This window comes from Ambystoma mexicanum, chromosome 5p (assembly GCF_040938575.1).
Source record: "Ambystoma mexicanum isolate Mex_15411 chromosome 5p, UKY_AmexF1_1, whole genome shotgun sequence".
NCBI lineage: Eukaryota > Metazoa > Chordata > Amphibia > Caudata > Ambystomatidae > Ambystoma > Ambystoma mexicanum.
Genome location: NC_090930.1, coordinates 1,320,573,160 through 1,320,601,143, shown reverse-complemented (window position 1 = coordinate 1,320,601,143; position 27,984 = coordinate 1,320,573,160). Strand labels below are relative to the sequence as shown.

At 47.2% G+C, this 27,984-nt stretch overlaps 1 protein-coding gene across 1 annotated transcript in view; it reads right to left on the bottom strand.

The window, feature by feature from the left end:
- UBE2QL1 (ubiquitin conjugating enzyme E2 QL1) overlaps positions 1-25,255 on the bottom strand; it is a 128,471-nt gene extending 103,216 nt beyond the window's left edge. Inside the window, exon 1 of the mRNA XM_069613718.1 lies at positions 23,948-25,255. Coding sequence (XP_069469819.1) covers positions 23,948-24,676 — 729 coding nt within the window. The 5' untranslated portion in view covers positions 24,677-25,255. The remainder of the gene's footprint in view (positions 1-23,947) is intronic.
- Between the last annotated feature and the right edge of the window lie 2,729 nt (positions 25,256-27,984).

Below are 27,984 nucleotides of genomic sequence, written 5' to 3'. Positions count from 1 at the left end.
AAGTATATGTTCAAAAATATATGCTTTGTTCATAGAGAAAAAACTAAAACTTCTGTTTATTCTTTATTTACATAGTAAAACAAGTGACCAGGTGTTTACCCCAGTGATTTCTGAGGTCGCATGATTGTCATGTTTCTAGCTCTTATTTACGAGTAGCAAGAGCTTAACCTAGAGCACCAGAATTAGTTTGAATTTCTCATTAAACCACATTAGAGATCGGGAATTAAAATACAGAGTAGTGCACCGAGATCATCAGTTCCTGATGTTCCACAGTGTCAGACCCATAGGAGTAAATAAACTATCCTCAATGTGGCTTCTCTTGAAGTAAGCCGCAGCATTAATCTGTGGAATACAGCAGGTACAGGAGTACTAGAACCTAAAACCGGCACTGGTGGGCACAGCAGGAATCTGTGATGAGGTGGGTGTGATTTCCATGCAGGTCTTTTGTGCAAAACCGTCCAAGGAATCCAAAAAGAATTTCCTACAGTCTTACTTTGCTGGCTATTGCTACAGTTACCAAATGGTATTTAAATGTTGCAGCTTTGCCAGGTATTTCTTTGCTTTGATCTTGTGAAGATTGTTAGCGTGAGTTACAGAATTCAGCAAAGATAAGCATTTCATAACTTGTTTTTTTTTTATTGTGTGCAAGGAAAACCTGTTTTGAATGCTTCTAATAAAAAAGAAGGCTTTTGAGTGTGGTTGTTATATTTTCTGGATTTTGTTTGTAATGCAGTCTATCATTGGGTCACAGCAAAATGCAATAATGTGGATTTCCTTCAGAGGATACTCAACTGAGAATAGGACTTGAATATTGCACACTTTTGATCCTACGACTCTGGCTAAGAATGTCAAAAGGAATCGTATTCCGAATGAACTCACCACTGGCTCCCAGTCAAACAGAACACAATTCAAAATCCTCTGTATTGCTCATTGCGCCTTACACAGCAAATGTCAAGAATCTGAAGGAGAAATGAATCCACTAAAAGCCTTTGAGAACACCTGGGCCCTGTAAAACGACCTTCATAGCAGTGGTAAGCTTCTACCAGAGAAATCACAGAGGATTCTCCAGTCCTTCTTGTTCCCGTTGATCCAAGCTTTGGAACTCAATACCTGTGCCTCTGCCCAAAGAGGAAGACCACAAAGTCTTCAGAAAATCCCTCAAAACTGGTTAATTCACAGAGCCTCAACTGGCAACCTAGCACAACAACATACAGAACCACACCAACAGAGATAACCAAACAAATGGAAACAATTGGAACACCATGGGCATGCAAGCCCTAGGGAAAACCGCTCAGACACTAATAACATATATATATCACCATGAACCTCAGACCCAAAAGATCTACCAGCACACAGCCAACACCAAATCCACAAACCAAGAGGAAGAAGAAATAGGACCCCTTTGGGGTCACCAACACTTGGGTGATGGGACTAGAGCTGGTCAGTCTGGCCAGCAGCTGCTCATCAGTCATAGAAGTCTGTCCTCTCCACCACTCCCCCACCAACTTATGAAATGTAACCAAGGATAATAATAACTCTGGATCCTAATGCTGAGCAGCTACACAACAGATCTACCATTCCCAGATTAACATGTGCTGCCATTCAAACGGTTCAGTGTCGAAGTAAACTCTGATAGGGGGCGCTTTCATTAATCCCGAATCTAACCGACTTGCCTCTCTATTTCCTAGCAGCTTTACAGTATGCACACCTGCCACCACACAAACATCACCATGATGTCTACAAACATCAAATGAACCTTGATGGAACAACTCAGAGATGAATGCTTGGCACTCTCATTCATGTACAGATACCCACTAACCCAGTGTACCAACAAGGACAACTATTAGATCTTGGTTCTCCTTCCAGATAGAACACATATCCAGGTGTTGCTACCACACAACCATACCGGTACTCTGTGCTGTGGTACTTTAAGCCTGCCTTCCACATCACTTTGGATTCTGCACAGCCTTTCCGTCTACCTCCCATCTGTTTTCTTTTCGAGCCATGTGCAACAAAGCCATCAATATGGCTTAGGTGTGCAAGACAAGCCCCCTTTACACTGCAGTCATGAACCAGCACGTTTAAGGTTTGGTATAGTGCTCTTTTGCGCTGTAAGGGGTTCCCATTATATGAAACACTCACGTTAGGAATCAAAGTGCTAGAGTCGACTTATTAAAAGTGTAAGGCTTGATGACAAACATGCTGGATGCTGTGAAACAAAGCATATCAAAGGAAAAGAAAGTCGTTCGCATTAAAGGCCATTAGAAGCAAGGAGGAAACCCCATTGGGAAATAAGGCATTTTGAGTACAAGGCCAGCTAGTAGACCCCTCGCTCAGAAGAAATCACATGAAAAGGACATTCCAGGACTGCATCAAAGCAAATGTTGGCAACAACACTTAACAATGAGAATTGCCTTTTTATGTGTATTTCTTATATGCCTATAACAACATTATGGGTATAATTTGTATACACACACTATCTGTAGCAAACACTAATCATCCTTTCTATGTGCCTAAGAGTCTCATTGTGGTGCATTTTTGCTAAAGCTACCCCAGCCGTTGCTGAATGCTGCATGACCAAAGGACAGACCAGTGGCTTGAGGGCGGGGGCTGGAGCAGTATGCTGTGCGACAGTGAGAGAGGCAGAGTGGCACGTGCAGTGAGAGTGCAATCTCACAGTTGACATGGAAATCAGGACGGATAACCAGAATGCAAGGATGTGCAAGAGCAGTCTTGGTGCTTTGGAAGAGCCCATGAGGTTCTAAAACAGAAGCATCTTAATTGCATAGACTTGATGATCTGAGGTAACTAGCTACTATGGGACGCTTCCAGGTGAAAACTGACATTAGTAGGCATAGCCGACATTTTGTCAACATGGTGAAAAAGACGGACAGATTCCAACAAGTTTGTTTGCTTCTCATTAGGGGCCTCCAAATAAAGAAATATGTGAACAATTGTTTTAATAACATGATTAAACAAAGAATAGCGCATCCTGTTTCTGTGTATCCCAACAAACGCCTAATGTCTTGTAGGGGTGAAACTTTATACATGTATATGACACATGGAAAATAAATAACACAAGAGTGTTGCCAGGGTAATTGAAGTATATCATCTTCTGCATGGCCTATGAACAAATCCGTTTCTAAATTACTCTGCACGATTGTAAGGGGCATAACTTAATGTGGGGCTTTCTTGGTCACTTAATGATGGAGGCTTCCCCAATAGAGGGTCTGCCCCTTTTCTATCCAACTTTCTTGGTACAGTATGGGGGAGGGATGTGCCTGGCGGCAAAGAGAACTAAAAGGCAGCCCAAGTTGTGCATATCTTGCAATGGGACACTGTGTTGGCATCCACCTCCTTTGTATTGGGCAGATGGTCTCCACTGAGTAGCTATTCATATTCTTCACTCCACAAGACATGAAAGATGCTGTGTAAAAGGGCTCCTATTGGTTTACACCCACAGACCGTGCAAGTATCTCCTGCTTGATCGATTAGGACAGGGCCATTGCCATCTATGTACATGGGGTCTACCATGCATAGAAGTCATACAATACGATACTTTATGGAGAGAAAGAAGGCCTTTAATCACAGCACACAGGCATGACTAGCTTTACTTCCCTGATCATAAGGTGGCAGCAATTCCGCTGTTCCCCATGAACTGATCTTTGAAAAGTCAAATGTGATAGAAACCTGGGGAGCAGGAACCCTCTTGAGAAGGTTCGTCTCCATGATGCATCAGGGGCAAAAACTACAAATGAAGTACTCTGGACAACTTTCTGAACCCTCTCAAAGTTCACTTTTTAAATCCAGGGCATGGGAAAGGTGGCCTGTTGAACGATATGAATGTGTTAAGCAATTAGTCACATGACTTTCTCAAAGCGTAATGCGCAAGCTGTTCTGTGAGCAATGCAGTGAGTTTCGTTCTTGTTGATCCCTAGGATACTCTTGGATGAGCACAGGGCATATCCTGCCCCGGTGATGAACGGCCCGATGAACTAACACTTTTGGAAAGCAGTAAAGAAAGGATTGCTTGGTAGTTGTAGAACTTCAGGTCTTTGCAGGATCCCAAAAAGGACAGAATGGGAAAAATGGGCTGCTGGGGCCCAAAAGAATGAGGTGACCAAAGATCTGTAGATATGCTGTGAACCCTAGAACAGCTCAGTTAGGCTGCACCGCTTTAGGGTGCTTGGTAAATCATTGTACAATATGATGTTCAAAGGGCAAAATTCCTTAACATACCCAAGCCCTCAACCTATCAGCGTTGCACAAGGGGAATTTCGAATGCAGGTCGTTGCCTCCTCCGCACTGTAGATAGTGGGGCAAAAATGCCAGCCTTTAACCTGCACGCTTACTAATGTACTTGGGTAGAAAGGCCCATGGGTCTTGCTAACAGTGTTGAAGGACTGCAGAGGTGTGATAACCCTCCACGTGTCACTTCATTACAAGAAGGTGTGTCTTCTTGGGCTTCCTTTTATTAAGTGTAGAAAAGAGTACAATTTCAACGGGCCAGCTTCTCATAACTTAAATGATGCCAACTTTTCTAATCACCCAGGCATACCTGCAGGCCCCTCCTACGGATCGACCATGGTCATTGGGGGCAGCCTGGCCTGACAGCGCTAGAGAATCTTGGCCCAATAATTATGTCGATGGGGCTCTCATGAAAAAGGGTTCAGGAAAGCTGTTTTTACTAGCAGGTACATAGTTCCAGAAATGAGACCTTCTGTGTAGGGAAAATGGACATTTTATGCTCGCTTTTATGTCTTTACATTGATGCATTTGCATCTTTCTATTAGTATTTGGGTTTTTGCATTTCATTAAAAAAAATGTGTGGCTAGATCCTCCCACACTCACTCCTCCACAAGCTACTCCCCTTCTACTTTACTTCCCCCTTAACCTTTTTCCCCATCTATATTTTTTGTTTCCCTTAAAATGCATCGATGCAGATGAAATGTACAATGCAAAGGCGTCAAAATAAAGACATTTTTTATTATTCTTTTCATTCTTCATTTCCATCTTTTACCCCCCTACCCTCTAAAGGGGTCCCGTGATGTGGTACACTACAAACCCCAGCTAGATAAACTATTGGATTGCACCACGCTCCAGTTCAGATGGTCACAGTCTTGGGTGAGTCTTTTGTATGCTACATGTTTTACTCGGAATTCACCCATAAATCAGAGTTCACACTGACATTTGCTCAACAATTCCACACCTACATTTTTCATCAGTTGAGTCTCTGGGTAAAGTCACCTAATTTGACCCCGCCTTATGAACCCCACTAATCAAGTGGGACTCACTTGGTTAGACCAGTACTGTCTTGTCAGAGTTTAGTCCCCTGTATGATTTTATGCAGGTAATTTAACCACTGGGCATTTCCAGGCAGAAGATGTATGGCCAGGAGAAAGCAATTGCCATTTAGATAGATAGAGAGGTGTGCTTCCATCTGGGAAACCTTTGGCTCCAGATGGATGTGCAGCTATTAACTAGAGGGGCACACCTGTGGGCCAGGTCTTTTTGTGGTTCTCTGTAAAATCCTACACCATTGATGAGGAAAGGGATCTTAGCAGGACTGACTATCCTAGGACCTGTGCACCTATTTCGGGTCCAGTTGACATTGTCATGTCCATGTTGATTTGTATATGCAGCAGTGTCGAGGCGTTCATAGAAGGATGGAGAAGAACACCTAGAGCAGCCCATAATCTCCTCTCTCGCACGGGTGCTCCCGACTGGTGCATAGGACTGGGAAGCCACCAAGGCCTCCAAGAAAATATCATTTATCTGTACCCTGGAGTGAAAAATGTCCAGGTAGAGAAAGGCAGATAAACGGGGCGGGGGGGGGGGGTGCTAGGGGGGGTTATATTTTCTAATTTTGCTCTTGATCTATTAGATGGTGGTGGTGGGGTGGAAAGCAGCTTTCCTTAATTAATCTTACCCAGCTTTTCGTTTCTATTCCCTTCAGGACTGCTTGTGTGTTTGCCTTATCCCTAATTTGCCATTGTACTAGACTGTTCCCTCATTTTGTATGCAACCCAACCCTCCTCCCTCCATAACCATTTGCCTCTTTTTTGTGAGGGCACCTTGATATGCTAATTACTGGTGCCGCCACATTCACTTTGTATGTTACGGAGTCCCCCACTTTTTGTAATAGGACTTCACCACTGAGTGGGAGGCTTGTTACCGATGGGGGAAGTTAAGGTCATCAGAGTATGAAACAAATGTTAACCCATAGCTCATTGAAAAATTGTCATTTTTCGCTTTAAAGTGTATGCATTGAGCGTTAGAGTGAAAGTAGAGCGGGTTGCCGTCGAACAATAAACTAAGATTATAAAAATACAAATGGATGGTTTGAGTGGTTGCCTCGTCGTTGCATTATATTTAATGATGCAGAGACTGTCACTTTTCAAATACTATGACAATTGCAGATAGACACTCTTGTCACTTGCACAGTTCTCTGAACATCTTTGTGTACATTTATGTATTCGTGCTGTTAAAAAATAACAGTGACAACATGGAAAATGTCACGACCCCCCTTTAAGGCCGCAGCCATTTTCTGAAACTGGCCATCCCATTCATGAAACCGAGAACAGCATTCGTGCGAGCAGGGCTCCTCGGGGGTACGCTGGAGACAGGTGGCCTCGGGACTAGACAGTCATTTAGCTGGCCTTATTTTTAGAGTACTAGTTCTGCCTTTGGCGCAAGCGTTTGCCCTCCTTGCGATGAGAACAAGTTCATTCTCTGCCGAGCACGCTGGCGGAAGTGAAAGTAGAGCCGCAGCCTCCACAAAGTGGCAATTACCTTCCATGACTGCATCCCCGGCGGCGAGCAGGTGGAGCACGCCGACATCTTAGTCCAGCCGCAGGGAACGAAACTAATCAACAGAAGTGAGACCCCTCGGAACAAGGCCTGGCAGGCTGAGCCTCCGCAGTGTAAGGCAGTGATGCACAACACTGCCCTGAAGCCTACAAGCTCATGCGTTTTCAGGATAACCAATGACCATGTAAATGATTTTCCTTTCGGATCCACGTGATGCAAATTGATCTCATGAATATTCATGTTGGAAACACTGAAACATGGCCTGTTTTCGCACCGGAGCACGGTACCCCGGGTCACGGGTTTCTGAAACATGGCTCAGCACTGGAGTCCGGTTGCCCGTATTTTTCCCTGGCAGATCATGGCTACACAAAGCAGACCTTCTCTCGTCAGCCTCTAGTGACCAGATCTGCAAATACCTTCCGGTTGCCATGTTGAAAGCACAATGAGCCATAAATCGAAACGCTCTGCGCAGTGGAAAGCTCTTTGTTGTGCACGGGCAGTGACCAGGGCATGGCCGGGTTAGATTGTAGTGACTGCAAACATCTGAACAACTACTCTGTGCATCCTTTTTCAAAGCAATATGTGTAGTCCACCTAGCAATGAGCAAGCCGTTCTGCCTGCATTAGGACGACAACCACACAAGGTTGCTGCGGCAGAGAACAGAGTGACAGGACTGTAGCCACCGGCCCTTTACCCAGAGATCCAGGAAGGGAACGGGACAATGGAGGCACTATCCCGGGCCCCAGAAGGAGTCCGTAAATGTGCCTTTCAAAGGACCCGCCCGTGGAAAGGCAATCGCCCTCTTTTCCCCTTCATTTCTCCGGTGAAGGCTTTGTGACAAGCAGTATGATGGCCCGGCGGCTAGCCATCAAGAGATTAAGGAGTTCAGCTGGGTCGAGGCTGCTAAATTGTTGCCCCCAGACAACAAGCAGCAGCTTGTCTAATCTAATATTTCATTTGACTAAAACATATTAGCGAAAGCCTGAATGCACTGCAATCCCCGGTAAGTGGTTTTCGTGGATGGAGGGGGAGGGCGGGTACCTGAGCATGCATCTGTATAATTGTGCCGAATGTTGCCCTGGGGCCTACTAGCACTGCTCTCCTTTGGAGGCGTAATCTCATATGTTAATAGAACTCTTAGCACTACCCACTCCGGTTTTCTGGCTGCCCTTTAATTGCCAGCCTTCCCTTCAGACCCTGGGGTTAGCAGAAGGGCTGGGTCGGACCTGCTGGAATTCGAACATTAATTAAGTCCAGAAGCTAGCTAAGGATTGAGCTAAACTCATGGATAATGGCCGCCATGAAGCAATGAGAAGCAAGCGTTTTGGCGTGTGTGCATAGCAACACAAAAAACACAGATAATCATGCCAGATTTCCTTCTGATTGTGCTGCGTCGTTATATATCAATGAAAGGTGCTGTTTTCTGCAGGAGGTGTTTTTTACCTGGAGGTCTAAATTGCCTTAAGGTCAGGAGTCTCAAGTTTCAATTCAGTGCATGGAACACAATGGCGTGAAGCTTTACTTGAAGGTGCTATGTGTTATGGAGAATACATACATCTCCAGGTTTTTAAATAGGGCTTCACAGTCCTTGAAATAAAGTATACATCTTAAATTATTGGTTTTGGAGCTTTGGTGGCATAAGCCACCTAATCGCTAAACCACTGGTACTGTAAATGTAAAAAAAAGGATAAAGGGGATTTCGGGAGTAGAGTATGGCATTGGCATGGTAACTTGCAGATGCTTGGCTATGAAATGGGCGAAGCACCAGCTGGGCCTTCACCCTCTCGCTAACGTCTGCTAGCCTGCTGCTGTTGCCGGGGAGCTGTGAGTGCTACACCAGTGAAAGCAATTTAAGTATATGCCCGTTAGAGTTTCATTTGTATGCACCAATGCTTTTTTTGTTGTTGAAATCCTGTCGGACTATGTTAGATTTTCATTTGTATGCACCCATGCTTTTATTAAGTCGAAATCCTGTCGGACTATATTCAAAGTCCACCGCAGAGTGATCTGTTTTGGAGCCAGAGCCAAAGCTGCAGCCATTTGCAGCCCGGACGTGCTCCCCCTCAGTGAGAAGACAGCTTGAGGTAAGTATTGAAAGGGGTAGTGGGGAGCCACGTGGAATCGCCTTGGCCCGCACGCCACAGCAGGCTGGGGACCCGTGTCCCCAATTTGCTGTACACCACCCTAAAGCCCCCTCAATATCGCCCCTTTCTTTGGCAGTCATATGAATGCAAAATTGTGTTGCACGTCACTGAAGATCAATGTGCAAAATGTGAATTAAAAATGTAAATTGATGAAAATAGTTGGCCTGGGTGTATCTCTTTGGACAATGTTTTTGGTATTGCAAACATCGGGTTGACCCTGCTGCCAGAGGAGAGGGAGAGGGAGGGTTATTACTATTACCAAATGGGAGTGTTTTGGCTCTTAAAATAAGATGACCCACAGGTGAAATGCTTTTAATTAGCACCCATGCAAATCTGGAACTGTTTCAGAGGGATATTTGAATATTTAAAACCTAAATTATTTTTAAGCTTTCATTTGGCAACGTGCTGTTTTACATTTCTTAACGTTTTGGTGCCTGTTTTCTTTTGAACACAACGGTAACTTGTGGCAGTATCGGATTCTACACAGCCCCCAGGTTACACGATTTTTTTAGCACTAATTGTTCATGTTCTAAGAAGCATTAACTCACTGACAAACGGTTTCAAAAAATATTTTGTGCCATGTTCGTCTTCAAGCCGCAGAATATACACAACTAATTCTGATGCACGTTTGGAAGTCTTATGCTGGCATGACTGCAGACGTAAGGGACGCTCATTTGACGGCCCATGCGTGAAGACAAGTCACACACCTCACCATCGCTAGAATAATGTCTCTCTTTATTCGGTGGCTCCCTTTGCCAACTGCTGAAGGATATTTGAATGAATCAGCTCAACCGCCTGTCAAAACTTTAACCTGCAGCTGGGGTTTGTTCCGATCGGTGCAACAGTCACTCAACCCACCAAGCTATCTGCCTAATTTAGAAACTGGGTTTATGGATTCTCCTCGGTCACGCGGTGTGATTTTGGGGTAGGCCACAGCAGCTCGTTGTTGAGGAAGGATTTGAATGTGATCCTATGCCCCATATAAAAATAGTCAAGGGTGGAAAGCAGAGCTGTACTGTCGACTGTGAGGGTGGAGCAAGTGGGCTACTAAACTGAAAAAGGAAATAAAAACATCCACATTTCAGAAACTATCTTTTAAAGTAGTTAAAAAAAAATAAAGTAAAGGTGTGTATAGATACTTCCAGGTCTAATACAGAGCTCCAGTGCAAACACGTCTGTGGCTGCCATACGCTCTTTGAAATAGATGTCCCATCCGTACGTGGTACTGCTTCACCCCATACTGTTACCTACATGGCTCTACTTTACCCTACAGTAGCATATGCACCACTCAGACCTGTCATGCGATTCCTTACCACCCGTCCCTTTTACACTATAGAATTATAACTAATGAGGGAGATCTCCTAATGATGCAAGAGACTGAGGTTTATTTGTATAGAACACTGCCACCGCCGGTAGCCAGTTATTACCACCAGCACAGCACCTGCTCATATGTCGCAGCAAGACTCATGGGGCGATGGGTTTTCTGCAGCCTCTCTCAATCACGGGCAAAAGCACAAGTAACTGCTGCAAGCAGCACACGGCTGACTGTTAGAGTGCATCCTTTGGCAGTGTCATGTAGTCTTGGGTTAAGTTCTGCTCTCGGTGAAGCAGTGCACATTCCCACACACTGCATTGTGAAGGGGCTGTGTACAGAATCAAGCTGTGCATCCCAGACCCGTCCACCACTGAAGCTCTTTACACACAGGGAGGCAATACAAGCTTGTAGTCTTATGATGACATACATGGGAGGGAAGCAGTGTATTCTTAGATATATGGCGCTGTGTGGGAATGAGGGAGACCTCGGAAATAAATTCGGTACACTGTTTATAGTACTCGAAAGTTTACAGTTTTACATACTGTAAATTAAACTGTTCTTTACATATATTGCCAATACATTTTTTTAATCTTAAAACCACATTCCTTTCTAATCATCTTAACATATAAAATGAAAAATAAATCTACGAACGCCAAAACTATTGGCATTGCCAATGCTTGTTTTATAGTAGCTATTACCAAGGCCTCAACAGATTCTAACTACAGTAAATATAAGGCCTGGCTAGTTTACAATGCAATACTACACAGTCCAGTTCATCGATATTTTAAGAAAGGAAGAGACTACCTTCTGGCTTTTGGGAGTCAGAACTTTTGGGTTCACTCCACCCACAGCTCCATATATGTTCTCATCCCTACGAGACCTGCCTAAATTTGAACACCGAAAACCACGAGATATTTCACGTGATGCCAGTCGAAACTCTCCCCAAATATACCTGAGACTTTTCCTGCCAGCCCCGCCCACATCCAAACACTGTCTGGGTGGTGTATGTCAAGTTCTTGTAGGTGAGGATAAAGTGCACAATCAGATCAGCACTCATCCTCGCCTCATTACACTCCAAAATTTCCCAACATGTATACCCATTCTCCAAGGACAAACAACAGCCAGACTATGAGCAAGTAAACATGTATACAAATCTTCCCAATGGGGCTTATTGCGTTATTTTACAACAGAGCATGCCACATCCATGCATAACAAAACACTCATGTATTGTCTGACCGATATCTGAACCATGTGAAATGCCTGCTGCACCCCACAATATTCTTCCAGCCTAATTAAACTGAGTGGTAAGTTCCCACCAGGGCGCCCCTTGCACAAGTAATTTCCTATCTAAGGACTCAAAATTACAACTTTGTAAGATTGACAGGAATGAAGAAACTAGTGCATTCCTCCAACACTATCTTTTTAAAACCACAGGTTGCCACCTACACAGAATTTATTTCCTGATTCTCTTCCCTTTGTGCTCTGCCATTCAGGGCTGCTGAGAGCTTGTATGATATTAATTATGAAGCCTTAAAAAACTCCTATATCAAACCCCTCCTCAAAAACCCCACACTCGACCCACTCATTTCCCAGAACTACTGGCCCATTTCCAACACCCAATTCATGGCCAAACTCGAGGACTGCACAGCATACAAGCAGCTCTGCCACTTCACAGAAGCCAACCACCTTCTTGACACAGTCCAATCAGGCTTCAGACACCTCACAGGAACCGAGTCCTCCATGGTGTCCATACTCCTAGACAGGCTACACTCCTTAGGAATCAAGGACACTGCTCTCACATGCTCTCCTCCTTCATCTCTAATCGCTCGCAAATCATGCTCCTTCCCCTTTTCACCTCCACCTCTTACCCAGTGCCGAAAGTGGTTCCGCAGGGTGCAACCTTATATCCTCTTCTTTTCAATATCTATCTGAGCCCACTCCCTGCACTCGTCCACTACCACAACCTCATCTGTTACAATCACGCAGATGACACTCGGATCATCCTCACAATCCCCAAATCACCAGGCGCCACTCGTCCAGATCTCTCATCATGCCTCTCTGATATTGACCACTGGATGACGACCAACCACCTCCTCAACCCTGGAAAACCAGAAATCCTAGTATGCGGTAAAACTGCTCTACTTCCCCCAACCTATCCTCTGGCCTCACTCTCTAAGTCCCCCCACCCCTGACAACTTCCAATTTGGTGAAAAACCTCAGCCGCACACTGGGCTCAAATCTATCCCTCTTCCAACCCATCAACTCCGTATCCCGAACCTGCTTTTTCCACCTTTGCATCCTCAAGCGGATCTTCCTGTACCTCACCTACCCACACTCAATCTCTCTGCCATCCTCACCATCATCCTCTCCCACTTACATTATGCAAACTGCCTTTATCTAAGTGCACTGGCGTTCCAATTTAGGAAATGCCAAAGTATCCAAAACACTGCAACCTGTCACCTCATTGGCCTCACACCTAGAGAAAACATCAGCCTCACACTCATAGCCTTACACTGGCTTCCAATTGGTCAACGGACTACCTTTAAAGCCATGTGCATTACTCACTGTGGCAACCACAGCACCGGTCCCGAGTTCCTTCCAGGATAAACTCATACGCTACCAACCCTTCAGGACCCTTAGTTCCGGCGCAGCACTTCTCCTCATTATCCCCCATTGCAACTGCACCAGATTGGGAGGTTCATCCTTCTCCATCCAAGCTCACACATTCAGGAACACTCACCCTCTCCACATCTGCTGCATTGACAACCACCTTGCATTCAGAAAGGCCCTCAAAACGTGTCTATTCCCTTCCTCTTCCTGAATCTCCCCTCTGCATTATCCTTGACTGTTCCTCGCACACATGCACTGGCCCAGGCCAACCAAAACATCAACAGTTCACGTTACAGCGGATGCCGACTGATTTTGCGGCGGCCCACCGTGCTAAACTCATCCGATTCCACTCCCGCAGACGATCACATATCAGCCCCCGCCCAGACCTCCTATGCTCTAAATGGTCCAATCAGGTTATGGGACAAGGCTTGAAATTCTGATAGTAGCTTGTACGTTGCCACTGAAAAGAGTCTGGACAGCAGATGAGGCCTGAAAATGCACCAGGTCCACATCCAAACTCGGCTGAATACCTAGATGCCCTTCACCAGCAGATCCTGCCCTATCTAAAATAAAAGGGGGCTTGCTCTAAACACGCAGAATAGTCGATTAGATGGATCACTAGAGGTAGCAATTGAAGTGCGCCTAATTTTATTATGGGGATAGGTCATGTTGCACACTTAGATGGATTGCTCCATCTAACTACCAAAGGGGCTTGCCCAAGCACTCAGAACGCTCGATTCATAGGTTCACTGGAGGTAGATATTAAGTGTGCCAGTTGAACTTGGGGTACAGGACATAGTATGCACTTAAATGGATTTGGGGTAGGAATGGTGAAGCACTAAGATGCTCCTGGGGGGGTCATAAAACACAACGCACTGAGACGGTTGCTTATTTTGGGGATGGGAAATAGGTCATAGGTGAGACCCTTACAATACTGGCAAAGGCCATGCCATAGGGTTGGGCCTAGATATGTGGGTGGCCTGGCACTGCATCCAACTTACACATGTGATTCCACTCAAAGCATTCCACTTACAAAGTTCATCCCACCAATGACGCTCCAATTTACTTGCTAGCAACTCCTTCGCATCTATAACTGCTCAGGTTAGCCGGTGAAATGCACAGTGGTTACATGCAAGTATCCCCTTCCACTGTGGTTATTAGAGTACCTTGTTAATCTTCTTAGTACGTGGAAGACACATAGTAGCTATGTCTATCTAATTTATTTGCCTATTGCACTCAAAAAATCCCATTGGCTGGGCCCTTCTCCATGGTAGCATTCTACCCCCACTAGAAGACGCACTCAGTCAACCAGCCTATCGCCATACGAGACTTAGGGATAACCGGACCACAGTGCCAGAAAAGAAATATGACAAAGTGACATCCAAGATAAACTCAGACTGTCTTTAAGGTATGTAAAAACGCACCACATCTCTGGACACCTGCCGCAGGAACGGCTCTCCATTCATGCACACTAGAATTTAGCTATGGCTATGTCAAATTCGGACATGCTGCTCACATAACTTATTGCGCTGAAACCCCAGACGTGCCTCAACACCTCTGCCATTAGTATACAGTGATAACCTATGGCAAATTCGTTTTTTTCTGGGCACACAGGCACACATTGAGTTTCCTGCACTAGCGCTCTGTCTTGACCACCGACAGCACCTGCTCATGTACCTGACCTCTTGGTTTGCTTACTGGAGCCTAGCCAGCCCTCCTAAATCCTAATCTCGGCAGAATGCACACACTCATCTTAAAGTCTACTCTTAGAACGTTTTCCCATACCTGAACTTCTGGCCCCGGGGGAGTTCCAATCACAAAGAGCATTGAGGCCATACAAATGGGAAAAGGGTGCTATATAAATGATGGCTACAATAGAAACAATTATCCAAAGTGAGCTCTGATTCACGGATTTAAAGGCAGTCTTTCTGTGAATCACCATTAAACTTCAGGCCAAACCTGTGATGCGAGGGCCATTCAGCAGCCAATCACCACTGGCCTTCAATGTGCTGGCGTCCGGAGGATTCACGTTCTTCCTTGTAGACCCGGAGAAGAGTGTTAAAACCGGATCATATGGGCTAATCTTGGAGCGTAGGCAGGTCTGCACATTGCGCCAAAATGCTTTTTCAGGGGTTTGGGGTAAAAAAGTAATTCCCATTCCCCTTTTGTAATTCATATTTCTTTGCACCCGTGAGTTCATGCAGATTAAAACATAGCTTCCTCTTGAGATCAGGCAGTAATAATATTAGGTCTCCTTCCAGTGACAGTACTATGCTAGTAACATTCATCCAAATACATCTGCGGGTGTGTGTGGGTGGGAGCAGGGAGCAACATCCTTCGAGTCTATTATTTTCTTTTTTGGGGGGGGGGGGTTACCTCTTTTTTGGCCAGTACCAATGTGGCTGGTTTGCCCTTATGCACAAAGCTGGTTATAAATGATCCCAAAATGGCCCTTTCAACGGTAAATGAGCTTGGTCCAGAACCACATACAAACTAGTTATTGCTGATACACACATATTCAATACAGACATAATGTATACACCTTTATTAGTTTTAAACAAAGTACACCATTCAGTTCTCCCAGAGAACTAATTTGACAAACATTCTTACTTTTGTTTTTAACGTGCAATAACACAAGTGCGTAACGGAAAACATGCGCTATGGCCCAGTAACGGCACAACAGCTTTGTGGTGACATTTACAAAACGTCTTGTGGGTAGTTTTCAAATCATCAGGTGGCATCACTGGACTGCAACACAGGCCTCGCTCTTAAGGATCATTCGTTTAAAGGACACACAAATCCGTTTAAATCCCCCATGATCCCGCCAGCAATAGAACGTTAGAGTAATTAACCCAGGGGATTTCACATCCTGGGGGATTAGCACAGCACACTCCCGTAATGATCTACAGGCTGGAATAGAGACCGTGAAGTAACCAGGAAATGCAGCCTGGGAGAAGCGGTCCTTTAGCATCGCTGAAGCCATGGGCTCCTGTTGCTCTTTGGGGCACTCTGCTGTCTGCAGCGAAATGGAAAATATCGATCAGAGTGTGTGATGGGGTGAGAATAGGGGTATCGTGGTGACGACAGTATCATGTGAAACTCCTGTCCTCTTTGGGTCAGCTACAGAGGGCATTCCTATACAGGCAAAACCGCATTCTTGAGCAAGTGCCTCGCTTTGCCTAAGCACATACATATTCAGAGACCTGTCTGCAGCTGGAGGCCAAATTCCAACGCGCATTCTTCAATTGTAGAGGCCTAGAACGTTGACTCTGCACTGAAGAATCTGCAATGGCTGAAATGCAATGGCCTACTCATGGAACAACAACCTGGGGGCAGATTGCTAGGCCAAAGAAGAATTGGGATATTTATCCGCCACCACATGCCTGCCCCCCTGGCAGTAGAAGAATGTTCCAATGGGTTCGTAAATTCTCAGATGATGCTTCGAGTACACATTACCCTCGAAAGGCAGCAACTTGAGCTGTCTGGTTTAATTGGCGATGATAGGTCATGCTAGGAGAATGTATGCTCCTTGTCTCAGAATGGTCTACCTACTTGTGTAGATAAAATGAGGTCTTGTCTTTGCGCTGCCAAATTGCATCAAGGAGACCTCCACTGTAAACTCAGCTACCCCAACTGAACACATCTTGACATGCTGGCAAGATCAGACTTGTGCTGATTTAAAGTTTATTTTGGGAAATGGTCCTTTGAATGGCACCCATCACCAGATATTGGAATATGTACATTCCATCTGTAGAACAGTAACTCTGTTGCCCACATTGACCGTTTATTCTAGTGTTTGATGGGTGTTAGTGTGCTAGCAGCATGCAGCCAAACTCCTTTCAGAATCCATAAACCATAATACAAATGGGCCCAGGGATCCGGGAAAAGCAGGCTTTTGCCAGCACCTAACAGTTTTAGGCGGTCCACCATACATGTAGGCCAAGGGAGATAGTCTGCCTGTTTTAGACACACCCAATCCCTATCATTCTGCCGGCAATCCGTCCAGCTACTTCTTACGATGGCGGGGAAGCTGCCAGCCAATTCAGAAGAACTCCCCAGCCATAAAACCCTTGTTGTTGCTTGAAATGCCTGGAATAACGCCCTCTCATCCTGCTGCACATACGTTGAGGGGAATCCCAGATAGACCTAGGCCCCAGAATGATGAACACCATGATGGGAAAAGGGGGTGCGGCAAGAAGGATTGATGGAAGCTGCTTTGCATCCTGGCCTGGAAGTTGAGTGGAATACGTAAAGTTTGTCTGAAATAGACAGCACAAAAAGAGGGGATAAAAGGAATCCATTGGAGGGAAAAAATCAATCTCTGCATGGCTGGCTCAGTTCCAGACCAAGTGCAGCAGAAGACCCCAAGCACATGAAGGTTATTTCAAAGAACTGCCTGACTTTCTTTCATGAGTAAGCAATGCACTTTTTTGTTTTTCATTTCCACCAACTGTATTGCCTAATGTTATCACCTGCACTCTTTGCATCCCGCAAATGTAGAAAACCACTATTCCCATACGATTCAATTGTAAAACCAGACCTATAATTGAATCCTATGGTTGGAGCGGTGCCACAGCGTTGCTACGAGGCAGGACCCAGATAGAGAACTGTCAATTAACTTCCCTCCCCGTTTCCTGCTCCCTGCTGCTTCCCGGGTCAAGAAGGGGTCATTTTCAAAAATAAACAAAATACGTGATTTTCTTTGGGTGCGTGGGGGGTGGGTGAAATGTGCAAGTTGTCCAATTTATTTTTTTAATACTCACAGCAACAACTTTTCTATGAAAAAAATAGAGGACATGGAAAACGTGTACAGCGGGCGTGTGATTTTTTGGTGAGCACATGGATCGAGGGGGCAAGGGGTGGAGGAGAAGCAGATTTTTAAGTGATCCCAGAACCAGGCACTTTGGTTAAGTCGTGAAGCCAGGATTTAAGACCAGTCTGCAAGGCCATAGTTGGGGGAAATTGGTGTTAATATTCAGATTTTAATAATACTGTGTTTTATAAGGATGGTGTGAAAGGACCCACATCCATAACAAAGCACCCTGACATATCTAACACCTTAAAAAAATGTTAAAAAACAAAAAAGGAGTATGGCTGTTTTATTTTCTCCCTCTTCAATAGAAGACAATTACCTCAATGCAAACCGTTGTGATCAGAACACATGTCCTTTTGGGTTTCACAAATGCGCTGTCGATACAGAGATTGGGCTGAATGCCATTGGGCGCATTTCTATTTCTGGCAACCCTGGTGTGTGTTTGTATGTGGTGGTGTGGGGATGCCTCTTAGCGTAAGCGCTAGTGTGGTTGTACTGATATTTAACTAAATCCGTGCGCAGCCTAATCTGGATTTAGCGCAAACCTTCTTTTATCAATCATAATTGTTATTACGCCGTAACTACTGCCATTTTGTGACAAACGCATCACCGATGTGGTCTTAAGAGGTGAAAATGTTGTCATTGTTTGGGCAAAGCCATCACAGATGTGGTCTTACAGGGGCAAGCCCATCATGAGTATTTTCTTACATGGGCAGTACTAGCACTGACAGCGGGGAAACATTGCCATTTCTGGGGCAAAGCCATCACAAACTGTTTTTCCAACAGGGGAAAATACAGACATGTTGGGGCAAAGCCATGGTGAGTGTGATCTTACAGGGGCAAAACGTGCATTTTTGTCTATATACTTTATATCTGAAAAGGTTTTAAAGTGTCTGTGGCTATATATTTCTTTTTCTGCATGTGTACTGCATTTTTTTTCTCCATTCCTGTGTATAGTTGCTGGTTTGTAGCTCATTCATTTTGCCATGTTCTCCAGTGGAAGATGTTACTCCGATTCAATGACCCGAAATGATAAGTAACAAGTTATGCATAATACATCGTACTTACACTTCACTTACTCCTAAAAAGACAACTAAATGGTTAGCATGAGTTACTATGAAAATCCCATTCCTCGTCTATCTGCCCCTTCAACAAACACGGGCAGCTTTCGCCCTCTCATGCTGTTGTTCTCTTCTCCACAGTCACCCATAGGGAGTCTGATGTACACAGTGTATGCATTCCAGCGTTCAGGCTCAGACTAGGCCAGAAGGCGATGCCTGAAAGGCTGGTCCTCCAGGCTACTCTGGGCTGGCTTTGAGGAATACTTTCATCATGAATGCATTATATTGCTGGTAGACAGTCCTGGTTACCTCACAGTTTTTGTTTTTTTTGTAAATCCTATGTATAAAGTGATTCCCACGCTAAATGCAGTGTTTATCAGCAAGATTTTTATTTTTTGCAGTGTAGATACATAGGGCCTCATTAGGAGTATGGCGGTAAGGCAACAACGGCGCTGGTATTGCTACCAGCACCATTGCTACCGTACCACCATACTAGGACTTCTGCTTGCGGGTGCCCTTGCAGCCACCTGGTCTGACCAGGTGGCCATACCGGCACCCGCGAGCAGAACATGATGGTAGCAATAGTACTGTTATAAACGGTACCACTACTACCATCCTCCCCATTCAAATTGAGCCCTGCGGGGGCTCAAATGGCAATGGGGACGTACCAGCTCTGGCACCCGTGCAAGGGCAATTATTGGGTCCGCCGAGGCCGGAATGGCCGGTGATTCCCCTTTCGTAGGGTGCCAGAGCCAGATGAGAGTTTGGGGGTAGCCCTGTCGGTAAAAACGGCAAGGCTACCTCCAACCTCATAATGAGGCTCATAGTCTAGTGGTGGTTAGCCGACACGTGTTTCGACCCCAAGGGGTCCTTATCAAGGCGGGGGAAAGGTTGTAGGAATATGGGAAGTCCCCCGGGTCGAGCCTTATTAGGGTTGGAAAGTGGAAGTTCTCTCCCAAATTGGGTCTAGAGTTGTCCGATGGCTGTGTTTCACAGTCGTGGAAGATGGAAAATGAACTGAGCATAAATTGAACCAGGACTGCTGTCTACCTATACTTTTCTAGAGGTGTGGGTTCACCTCTACCAACCTGTGACCATGCACAAACAGAACCAGATTACAAAACTAATGAACAGAGCTCAGCACAGGAGTGTTCACATCCAGAGCCCAATTTCTCTCTATGGCATTATATTGCTGGTAGTTTTGACCAATGTTTCCTTCTTAATGTCCCGTAAACTGCAACAGGGGAGTTGCTAGGTCTGAAAAAGACCCGGGGCTAAACTGTTGTCAGTACTGTTGGGACTGGGGGCTAGCTAGTCTTTTGGCTGTAGCTCCTGAGATTCTATCCGGGGCTACAACCAAAAGATCAGGGGCTATAGCCCCCTTAGCCCCCCCCCCTAGCAACGCCACATTTGCTAGTTTGTTGTCAAACTGCGAATTCTGAATGTTGACCACTTTCTCTTGGTGCCTGTTTTCTATCACAGGCTGGCATGTTCAATATTCCACTGACACATTAAATGGCGTGAGTTTCATGCATCCACCAACTATTAAACCCCAATTGGGTCACTTGGGTGCATCTCAGAGGCAAGACTAGACTAATGATACCCTACTTCCTCCTTATGCAGGGTTGCATGCAATGAGCACTGCACCCCATTTTTCACCTAAGTCAGTGTCTAGAAATAGAGTGACGGAGACCATGCAATTGCAGGCCCTGCTCTAGAGCCTGAATGCAATATGTGGAATGCTGCCAGTCAGCTGGTTTCAGCTAAGACTTCAATGCTCACACACGGGTTGGACATTGTAAAATAATGCTCCGATTACTTAATGGTAATCTTTATTACATGTGAGTCCTACTTTTCCTCGGCACAGTACTTACTCTATGAAGGCGATGCACTTTCCGACAGAACCCATTCCCAAGTAGTCCCCCTCTTTAACTACTCCCACCTGGTGCATATAGCCCAACACCATACCCAGAGTACCCCTTCTATATCAAAGATGTAGAGACGATCTGTCCACAAGTGCTAGAGAGACAGGACGTAAGTACTTTGCGGGGGCAGGGTAGGACTAGGAGTAATGAAGATTAACAATAAGTAATCCGAGCAATATCTCCTCAACCCTCTTCCTTGCCCAAGTACTTACTCTATGAAGCAAACCTAATCATTCAGATTGGACAAGTGCAGAAACCCCTCAAAGTGGTACTCCCACAAAATAGCAGAGGGCCCCATGGGCAACTTGACCATATACCAACCACTACAGCTAAAATCGTGCACAATGCAGACGAGTTGTGACCAGAACTGAAGAAAAAGTCTTGACCAGAACCGAGTTGTGACCAGAACAGGCCACCACTAAGCACTCCTCCAAGATAACCAAGGCACCACACAAGCCATCTCTTTAAATTCCAGTTCAACAACTAACCTTAGAAAACCAATGAAGCACGTGCTCTAGTTGGAGGAAGATCTCACTAGAAGAGGAATTCCAAAGAGATAACTACCAGCCTCACCCTACAGATGGAAACCATGACTGTAGAGAGCCCAGGGGCTTGAAGGACAGAACATCTGGACGGTGTCCAGACTGGGCTTCGAGACCACTTCCCATTGGGCATGTGGGTAGCCTGTAACTGGTCAGCCTGTCCAATGATAATACAGCAGCAGACAACAATCTGGATCATGATTTTGCAGTGCCGGCATAACAAATGTAAGAGAGGGCCCCTCCAGACAATGCTGATGGACCCCAGAATAGTCACACATTATTGCAGCCAGGCAGAAATCTAAATTCTAAGTGACAGTGTATGAGACCCCAAACTCCTGCCCAAGATAGGGCATGGCCAGAAAGAGCCAGGGTTCACTAAGGGGAAGGATGGAAAGAAATCAGGAGAAGCCCAAAAAAGGATGGATCATTTTTGGGAGGGGGTTATGTCGGAAGGCAAATCGCCTTCATAGTCAGTATGGGGACGAGGAAGATGGACGTGGTGGTAAAGCTCTTCTTCCCACTAGGCCTCACCATACCAAATGCGCACAGCCCTCTTGCCAAGTCTAGAGTAGACCCATGCAAATATCCTGGACCGCAAGGGTGAAGGGCACATGAAGCATGTCTTCTTGTTGATCCTACAGTCACTGGTAGCATCCATTGACACCTGCGTACACTCATGCGTAGGGTAATAGTTTTCCTCTGATGTGACTGCCAGCACTTTGCAAATTCGAATCTAGGGTAGGGCCCACTGAGCCCACCCGATTTCAGTATAGAAATAACTTTAGTTATCACAGTGCTTAGAAGTGGAAGGAACTCGGCACTAGGAGCTACATAAAAATGCAAATTAGTGTGTCGCAGGTATTAGCGAGTCTATGAAACATTAAGTATAAACAGTAATTTAGTGACAGGCCAATTGGCTGTGCCAAATGACGATGCTCAGGGCTGCTACTTGGGGTGCAGGCGAGTGGCTTCATCTGCACATGTCACGTGTGGTGGTGAGGGCCTTTACGTGTTGACTGCCTCGCGACGGTTACTTCTGCATAGGGTGCCTGTTTGTTTGCATGATCTGTGGGGGTTAATTACACCGGAACACAACAAGGGCTTGTGTTGTCTCCACTATCAATAGAGGGGAGCATGGAGGGTCTGAGAGGAAGGTGGCGAATCGGAGACATCCGCAGTGACATTGAGCGCAGAGGAAGGGAGCGGAGCCAAGCGACACATGCAAATGAATTGGCTTTGGCGGAGAGGGAGGGGGGGGGGGGCGAGCACCGAAAGAGGCAGAAAAATATGCACGAAGGAGAGAGGCGTGAGAGCTTGCATGGACTATCATGTCCGCTGAATGCATAATTTCTGAAAAACTGCTATTGAAATTAAGAATCAAAGATCGAATATTCGTGGCCTGTCTCTAGCCTGGGTACCCACTCTCTACCCCAGACGTAGCGCTCTTTGCACTGAACACTTGACAGCCCCTCGTTAATGCAGAGCTGTTGCTTTTGACGACTGGTTTCCAATGCTGATGCCCCCCACCCCCGTACTTCCCGCAGCTCCGATCACAGATGGCCTACCCGCCCGGCACCCCAATAATGACATGCCAATCCAAGCTCCCATATACGGAGGGAGCGAGGATGTTCGACGCCTCCCTGTATTAAGTGCTCAGATAATAAGGGCTTTCCAGCCCTACCCTTCCACGGCAATGAATGCGCGGCTGAGAAAGACAGCCCTGCAAGACACCGGTCAATATCGAAGCCCCTCTGGCGCCTCATCCTCAACCATTGGCGCCCCAGACGAACACATGGTCTCTTGTATTTTGCACGGCACCATGCAGGCTCGCCATCACTGCAGACCGTTTTCGTTCAGTAACCGAATGGTCTGTAAAGATTCCTAGGAAAGGATTAAAACGAGGCTTGCTCCATACGGTAAGGAGGAAACGCCATCTAATTTCAGAACTTCGCAGGGACTCACTGCCCCCCCCCCCCAGACCCCCTCAAACGAATTCTCCCCCAAATACAGCGCGTCCAGGACCGAGGGTGCAGGATCCCTGTGGCATCTGTCCTGTTGATTCGGTGCCCAGTCCACTGCCCCTCTCTTTGCCAGGCTGCAACAGCGCAGGGACTGTGGTGCGGTGCTGCTATAATACCAGCACCCCCTCCCATGTCCAAGATGGCTTTCACTTGCTTTTTGATTCGTGTCTTGGCAACAGAATCTTTTTTGCCGAAGGCTCGGTATATTAACCGTCTCACCCCCTCCACCCCCCACCCCGCGCCGCGTGCTTGATTGGTCAGGAGTGCGGGGGCATTGCAGGGATATCGTCGTCTGCGCCTCTATTAAGCACGTAGGTCGGTGCTCGGGTAGCTTTGCCGCCGTACTGTTCCTCGCCTCCCTCTGAAACTGCCCTCATTCCTATGCCCCTTACCCCACCATCACCAGGATGTGGCAGGTATGGGGCCGAGGTCTCGGAATCCTGGTGCACAAGTGTTGCCCCCCCCCCCGCTCCCCTTCCCATATATCCATCAGATAAGCGTCGTGGTTCCCGTCTCCCAAAGCCCTTACCTGCCCCTGCGTGGAGTAGGAAACTGCCCTCATTCCTATGCCCCTCACCCTACCATCACCAGGCTGTGGCAGGTATGGGGCCTCGGAGGCCTCGGAATCCTGGTGCACAGGTATTGACCCCCCTTCCCATATCTGCAGCAGATGAGCGTCGCGGTTCCCGTCCCCCGTCTCCCTTACCTGCCCTTTCACCAGGCTGGCCGCGAACTGCCTCATGACGGCCTCCACGGTGTAGGCGCTGGACCAGCCGCGGGGCGTGAGCAGCTCCATGCAGATGGCGCCGCCGTCCAGCACGTAGCCGTTCTCCAGCCGCGGGCTGAGCACGCGCATGAAGGGCGGCGAGAAGGGGAAGTTGTCCGGGAAGGTCAGGTTGAGCAGGATGTACTCGGTGCCCGTCTCCTTCATGTCCTGCCACAGCGTGGAGTCCTTGTCCAGCTGGTGCAGCTTGACGTTCCAGTCGTAGAGGCTCTCCTCCACCAGCTCCACGGTGATGAAGCGCTCGCTCAGCTTGCGGATGTCCTGCAGCTCCTTCATCAGCCGCCGGCTGCGCACCTGCGTGCAGTGCTGGCGGTTGGGCGGCAGCGGGCAGGGCGCCGGCGTCTTGGCGGCGCTGGCGGCCGGCGGCCGGGCCTCCTTGTCGGCGGCGGCGGCGGGCGGCTGCGGCGGCGGCGGCGGGCACTGGCGCTCCTTGTTGCTCTGCTCCAGCTGCCGGTTCTTGAGTTCGGCCGGGCTCAGCACGCCGCCCTCCGTGCTCCCGCTGCCGCCGGGCCGGTGCAGGCTGCTGTTCTTGGCGTTGCCCTTGTTGCTGCCCTTCAGGGAGCCCTGGTGCCGGTGGTGGTGGTGTTTGGGGTCCTCGGTGTCCCGGTCGTGCAGGCGGATGAGCCCTATCTTGCGGAGCAGGGTGGCCATTTTATGAGGAGCCCGTCCTGCCAGTGCGCTGCTGCGCTTGAAGGGGGGCGCGGGTGCGGGCAGGTGAGCTCGCAGGGGCCCGGGCGGCTCCTAGACGCTCTGTTGCTGCACTGAAGCCGCTCCTGGCATGACGGCTGCGCTAGAGGCTGAATGCTCAGTGCCCTGCCAAGGCGTCCTTAAAGCACCCCCCGGCTCGGAATGAGAGCAGTCTCGTCCGCCGCGTCCCCCAAAGACGGCCTCAATTCTTCCCTGCATCCACCCGTGTCAGGTTGCCGCCGGTCATTGGCCCATCCTCGGCCCCTGGACCCGACCCATGCCCTGTGACGTTGTTATTTTGATTGCCATTCAGCGGTCCAACACAAATGCAATGTGCAATAATACTACTGCGTTTAACTCTGGCGGGGGGTTAAAGGATGATTTTTCCCGTCGTCGTTTTTTTTCCAGTCAGGTCCCCAGCCTCCTCGATCGTGCGGATGTTGATCCGGTCGGTGATGGCCTCCTTTAGGTGAGTGCCGATGACCGGGATGGTGGTGTCTGCCCTGCTCCGGCGTGGTGCCCCCTGCCTCTCCTCTGCAGACTACTCTCTGCACGGCTGGATTTCACAAGGTGCCACACAAGAGGAGGAGCAGAAGGAGGGACTTGTACGGTTGGGAGGAGAGATTGCAGCCTTCTGCCACACTGGAGGGACCGGGATGAAATCGTCACTTCATTAATGCGGCGCGGACGCCCCCTCCCTAGGACGTCAGCCCAGAAGCCCCCCCATCCTTCGCTAGAACCCCCCTCTTCTCTCCGCCATCCCCCATCTCCATCACCTGCACTGCATCCCCAAACAGCCAGTCCTTGCGTACATCTGCGGTGGGCGGGGGAGGGATGCAGGCAGCGCCTACTGTGTGTGGCAGACACCAAAGACCTTCAACTAACCGCGCATTCCTGCCGTGTGCGCGCCGGGAACTCCAGCAGCGGCAGCAGGCATCGGCGGAACAACTCCTCAAATTGCCAGAGAGGCACCACCCCAGCAATCACGCACTTTTCGGGATCCCACTTCGAACATACATTAATGCAGGGGAGTGATGGGTGGGAAAGACTTGCTGTAGCTGACCACCCCACAGTGCATGTGTGTTGTTGGGGGTGTTGGCAGTGCTCCACCACCGTCTGCCCGCAAATAGTGATACACTTTCAGTATGTGAGTGTCTTGTTTCTTTTTTCCTCACCGCATCCTGCTGCCCACGGTTTTCTTTGAATTATTAATATGAGCGCTCAAGCCGCCTGCTTGTAGTGAGAGGGGCGGATCGGATGGCATTTTTGAATTATGGATTTACATGCATTGCAGGGCTACTCGACTACTCAGACACTCGTACCTCGGCTCCTTACATGTGTGGTAATCATTTTAATCCACGCCATTATGACATTTCACCGCCATACCGCGTGCCTGTCAGAGACAGAGATCCATCACGAAGCAGATCCGTTTTACCGTTTCCCATCTGAGCACGTCCTTGCGCTTTCGCACAGGCGAATGGAATCAACCATATTTTCAGTCCGAAATGTGCACTTTCACTCGCATTCGTTTCCGCGCATTTACATTCTAGATGAAATATGTTTTTTTCTGAAAATTGGCCAGTGACCATTTACAAATGGTATCTGTCAGGAGTTGCAATCTGGCAAGGGTGTAGACAACTCATCAGTTATTAAAAGGATGCAGTTAATTCCATTTCAGTAAGGGAAGGGAAATCGGCTGATCAGATTTCCCTTTCATAAACTCCATGCCAAAACATAATGTACACCTGTGTAATGCTGAATCAGTACCCTGATCTGTATGTGGCATAGTGCAGGTTCAGGGGTCACAGGTGCCCTGTTGACATCTGGAGTGACACCCAAGTTTCTGCAGCGCAGTAGCTGTATTTAAGATATGAAACAGCATAACTATAAGAATGTTTTCTTGGTGGTACGTTAAATTGTAAAAAATAAGCCCTAACTGAGTTTGAGGTATGGTCAGGGCTTTAAGTGGGTTAAGACCTCAGGGGGGGCTCGTTTGGGGGCATGGCTTGTGGGATGGGCGTGGCCTAAAAAAGTACACAAATCATAGTACGGCACGCAAATAAATATATAAATGCATGTAAGCATTTATATATTTGTATGCTTACCTTACTATGGTTTGTGTAGTATGCAAGCCATCTTTTATGAACATAGAAATATATAACATATTTCTATGTTTATAAAAGATGGCTTGAAAAGTACACACGCCATAAGGTACGCATATAAATATAAAAATACATACATTTATATATTGGTTTTAGTGCTTTACTATGGTTTGTGTACTTCAAGAGGGCTTGAAAAGTACACAAACCACAGAAAGGTATGCACACAGATATGTAACATTTATATATTTGTGTGCATACCTTATGGTTTGTGTACTTTTCAAACCATCTTTATTAAAACATTTCTCTGTTCATAAAAGATGGGTTGAACAGTACACGATTCAAGCCATCTTTTATAAATCTTTGACGACGGACAAAGCCAGAGGTGTCTTTGTCCGTCGGCAAAGCTTTATAAAAGATGGATTGAATTGTTTACTTTTCAACCCATCTTTTATAAAGACAGAAACACAGGAATCCCCAGGTTCGCCGAGGGTGAAAGACGCCTCGGCGACCTGGGGAAACAAAGGGACTGTAACTTCCTTTGGTGACCCGAGGGGTCACCATAGTAATTAACAGTGACTGATGGGAGTGCCAGCCAGTCACAGCAACGCTGTGCCTGGCTGGCACTTCTATCAGCTCGCCTGACATTAAAATGGCAGGCGCATCTCCCGTCACGGCTGCAGCCGCGGCGGTATAATGCATCCCGCCAATGTTGTGTGGGACCGGGGGGCCCCGGCAAGGCCCCGGTTCAGCCCCACTTCTTGGAGACTGCCCGGCCCCGGTCCACTGAAAACACTGGGTATGGTTGTTAGCATCTCTCAGAATTATCCTATTCAAACCAATTTGATTTCACACATAGTGTGAGCCCATTTCAGCTTTGGAAGGGTTATGTGTATTCCCCCAGCAAGGCTGTCTTTGTTGTTGCTAGCAAGATGGTAGCCCTGAAGATTACCTTTCGTTCCTTCGCGAGGGCAGGTAACATCCTCCTCAGAGAGACAGCCACTCCACAGGAAGCTGTCCTTGGAACAGGATTCATAAGGCACACCCATTCTCAAGAGGAGTAGCCTCACACCAGGGTGCTGCATACCAAAAGGACCTTTGATTATATTGAGAATGGGGGCAGGGTAAGTGTAGACACGGGGAGCTCATTGCAGCTGGAGGAAAGAATCTCGT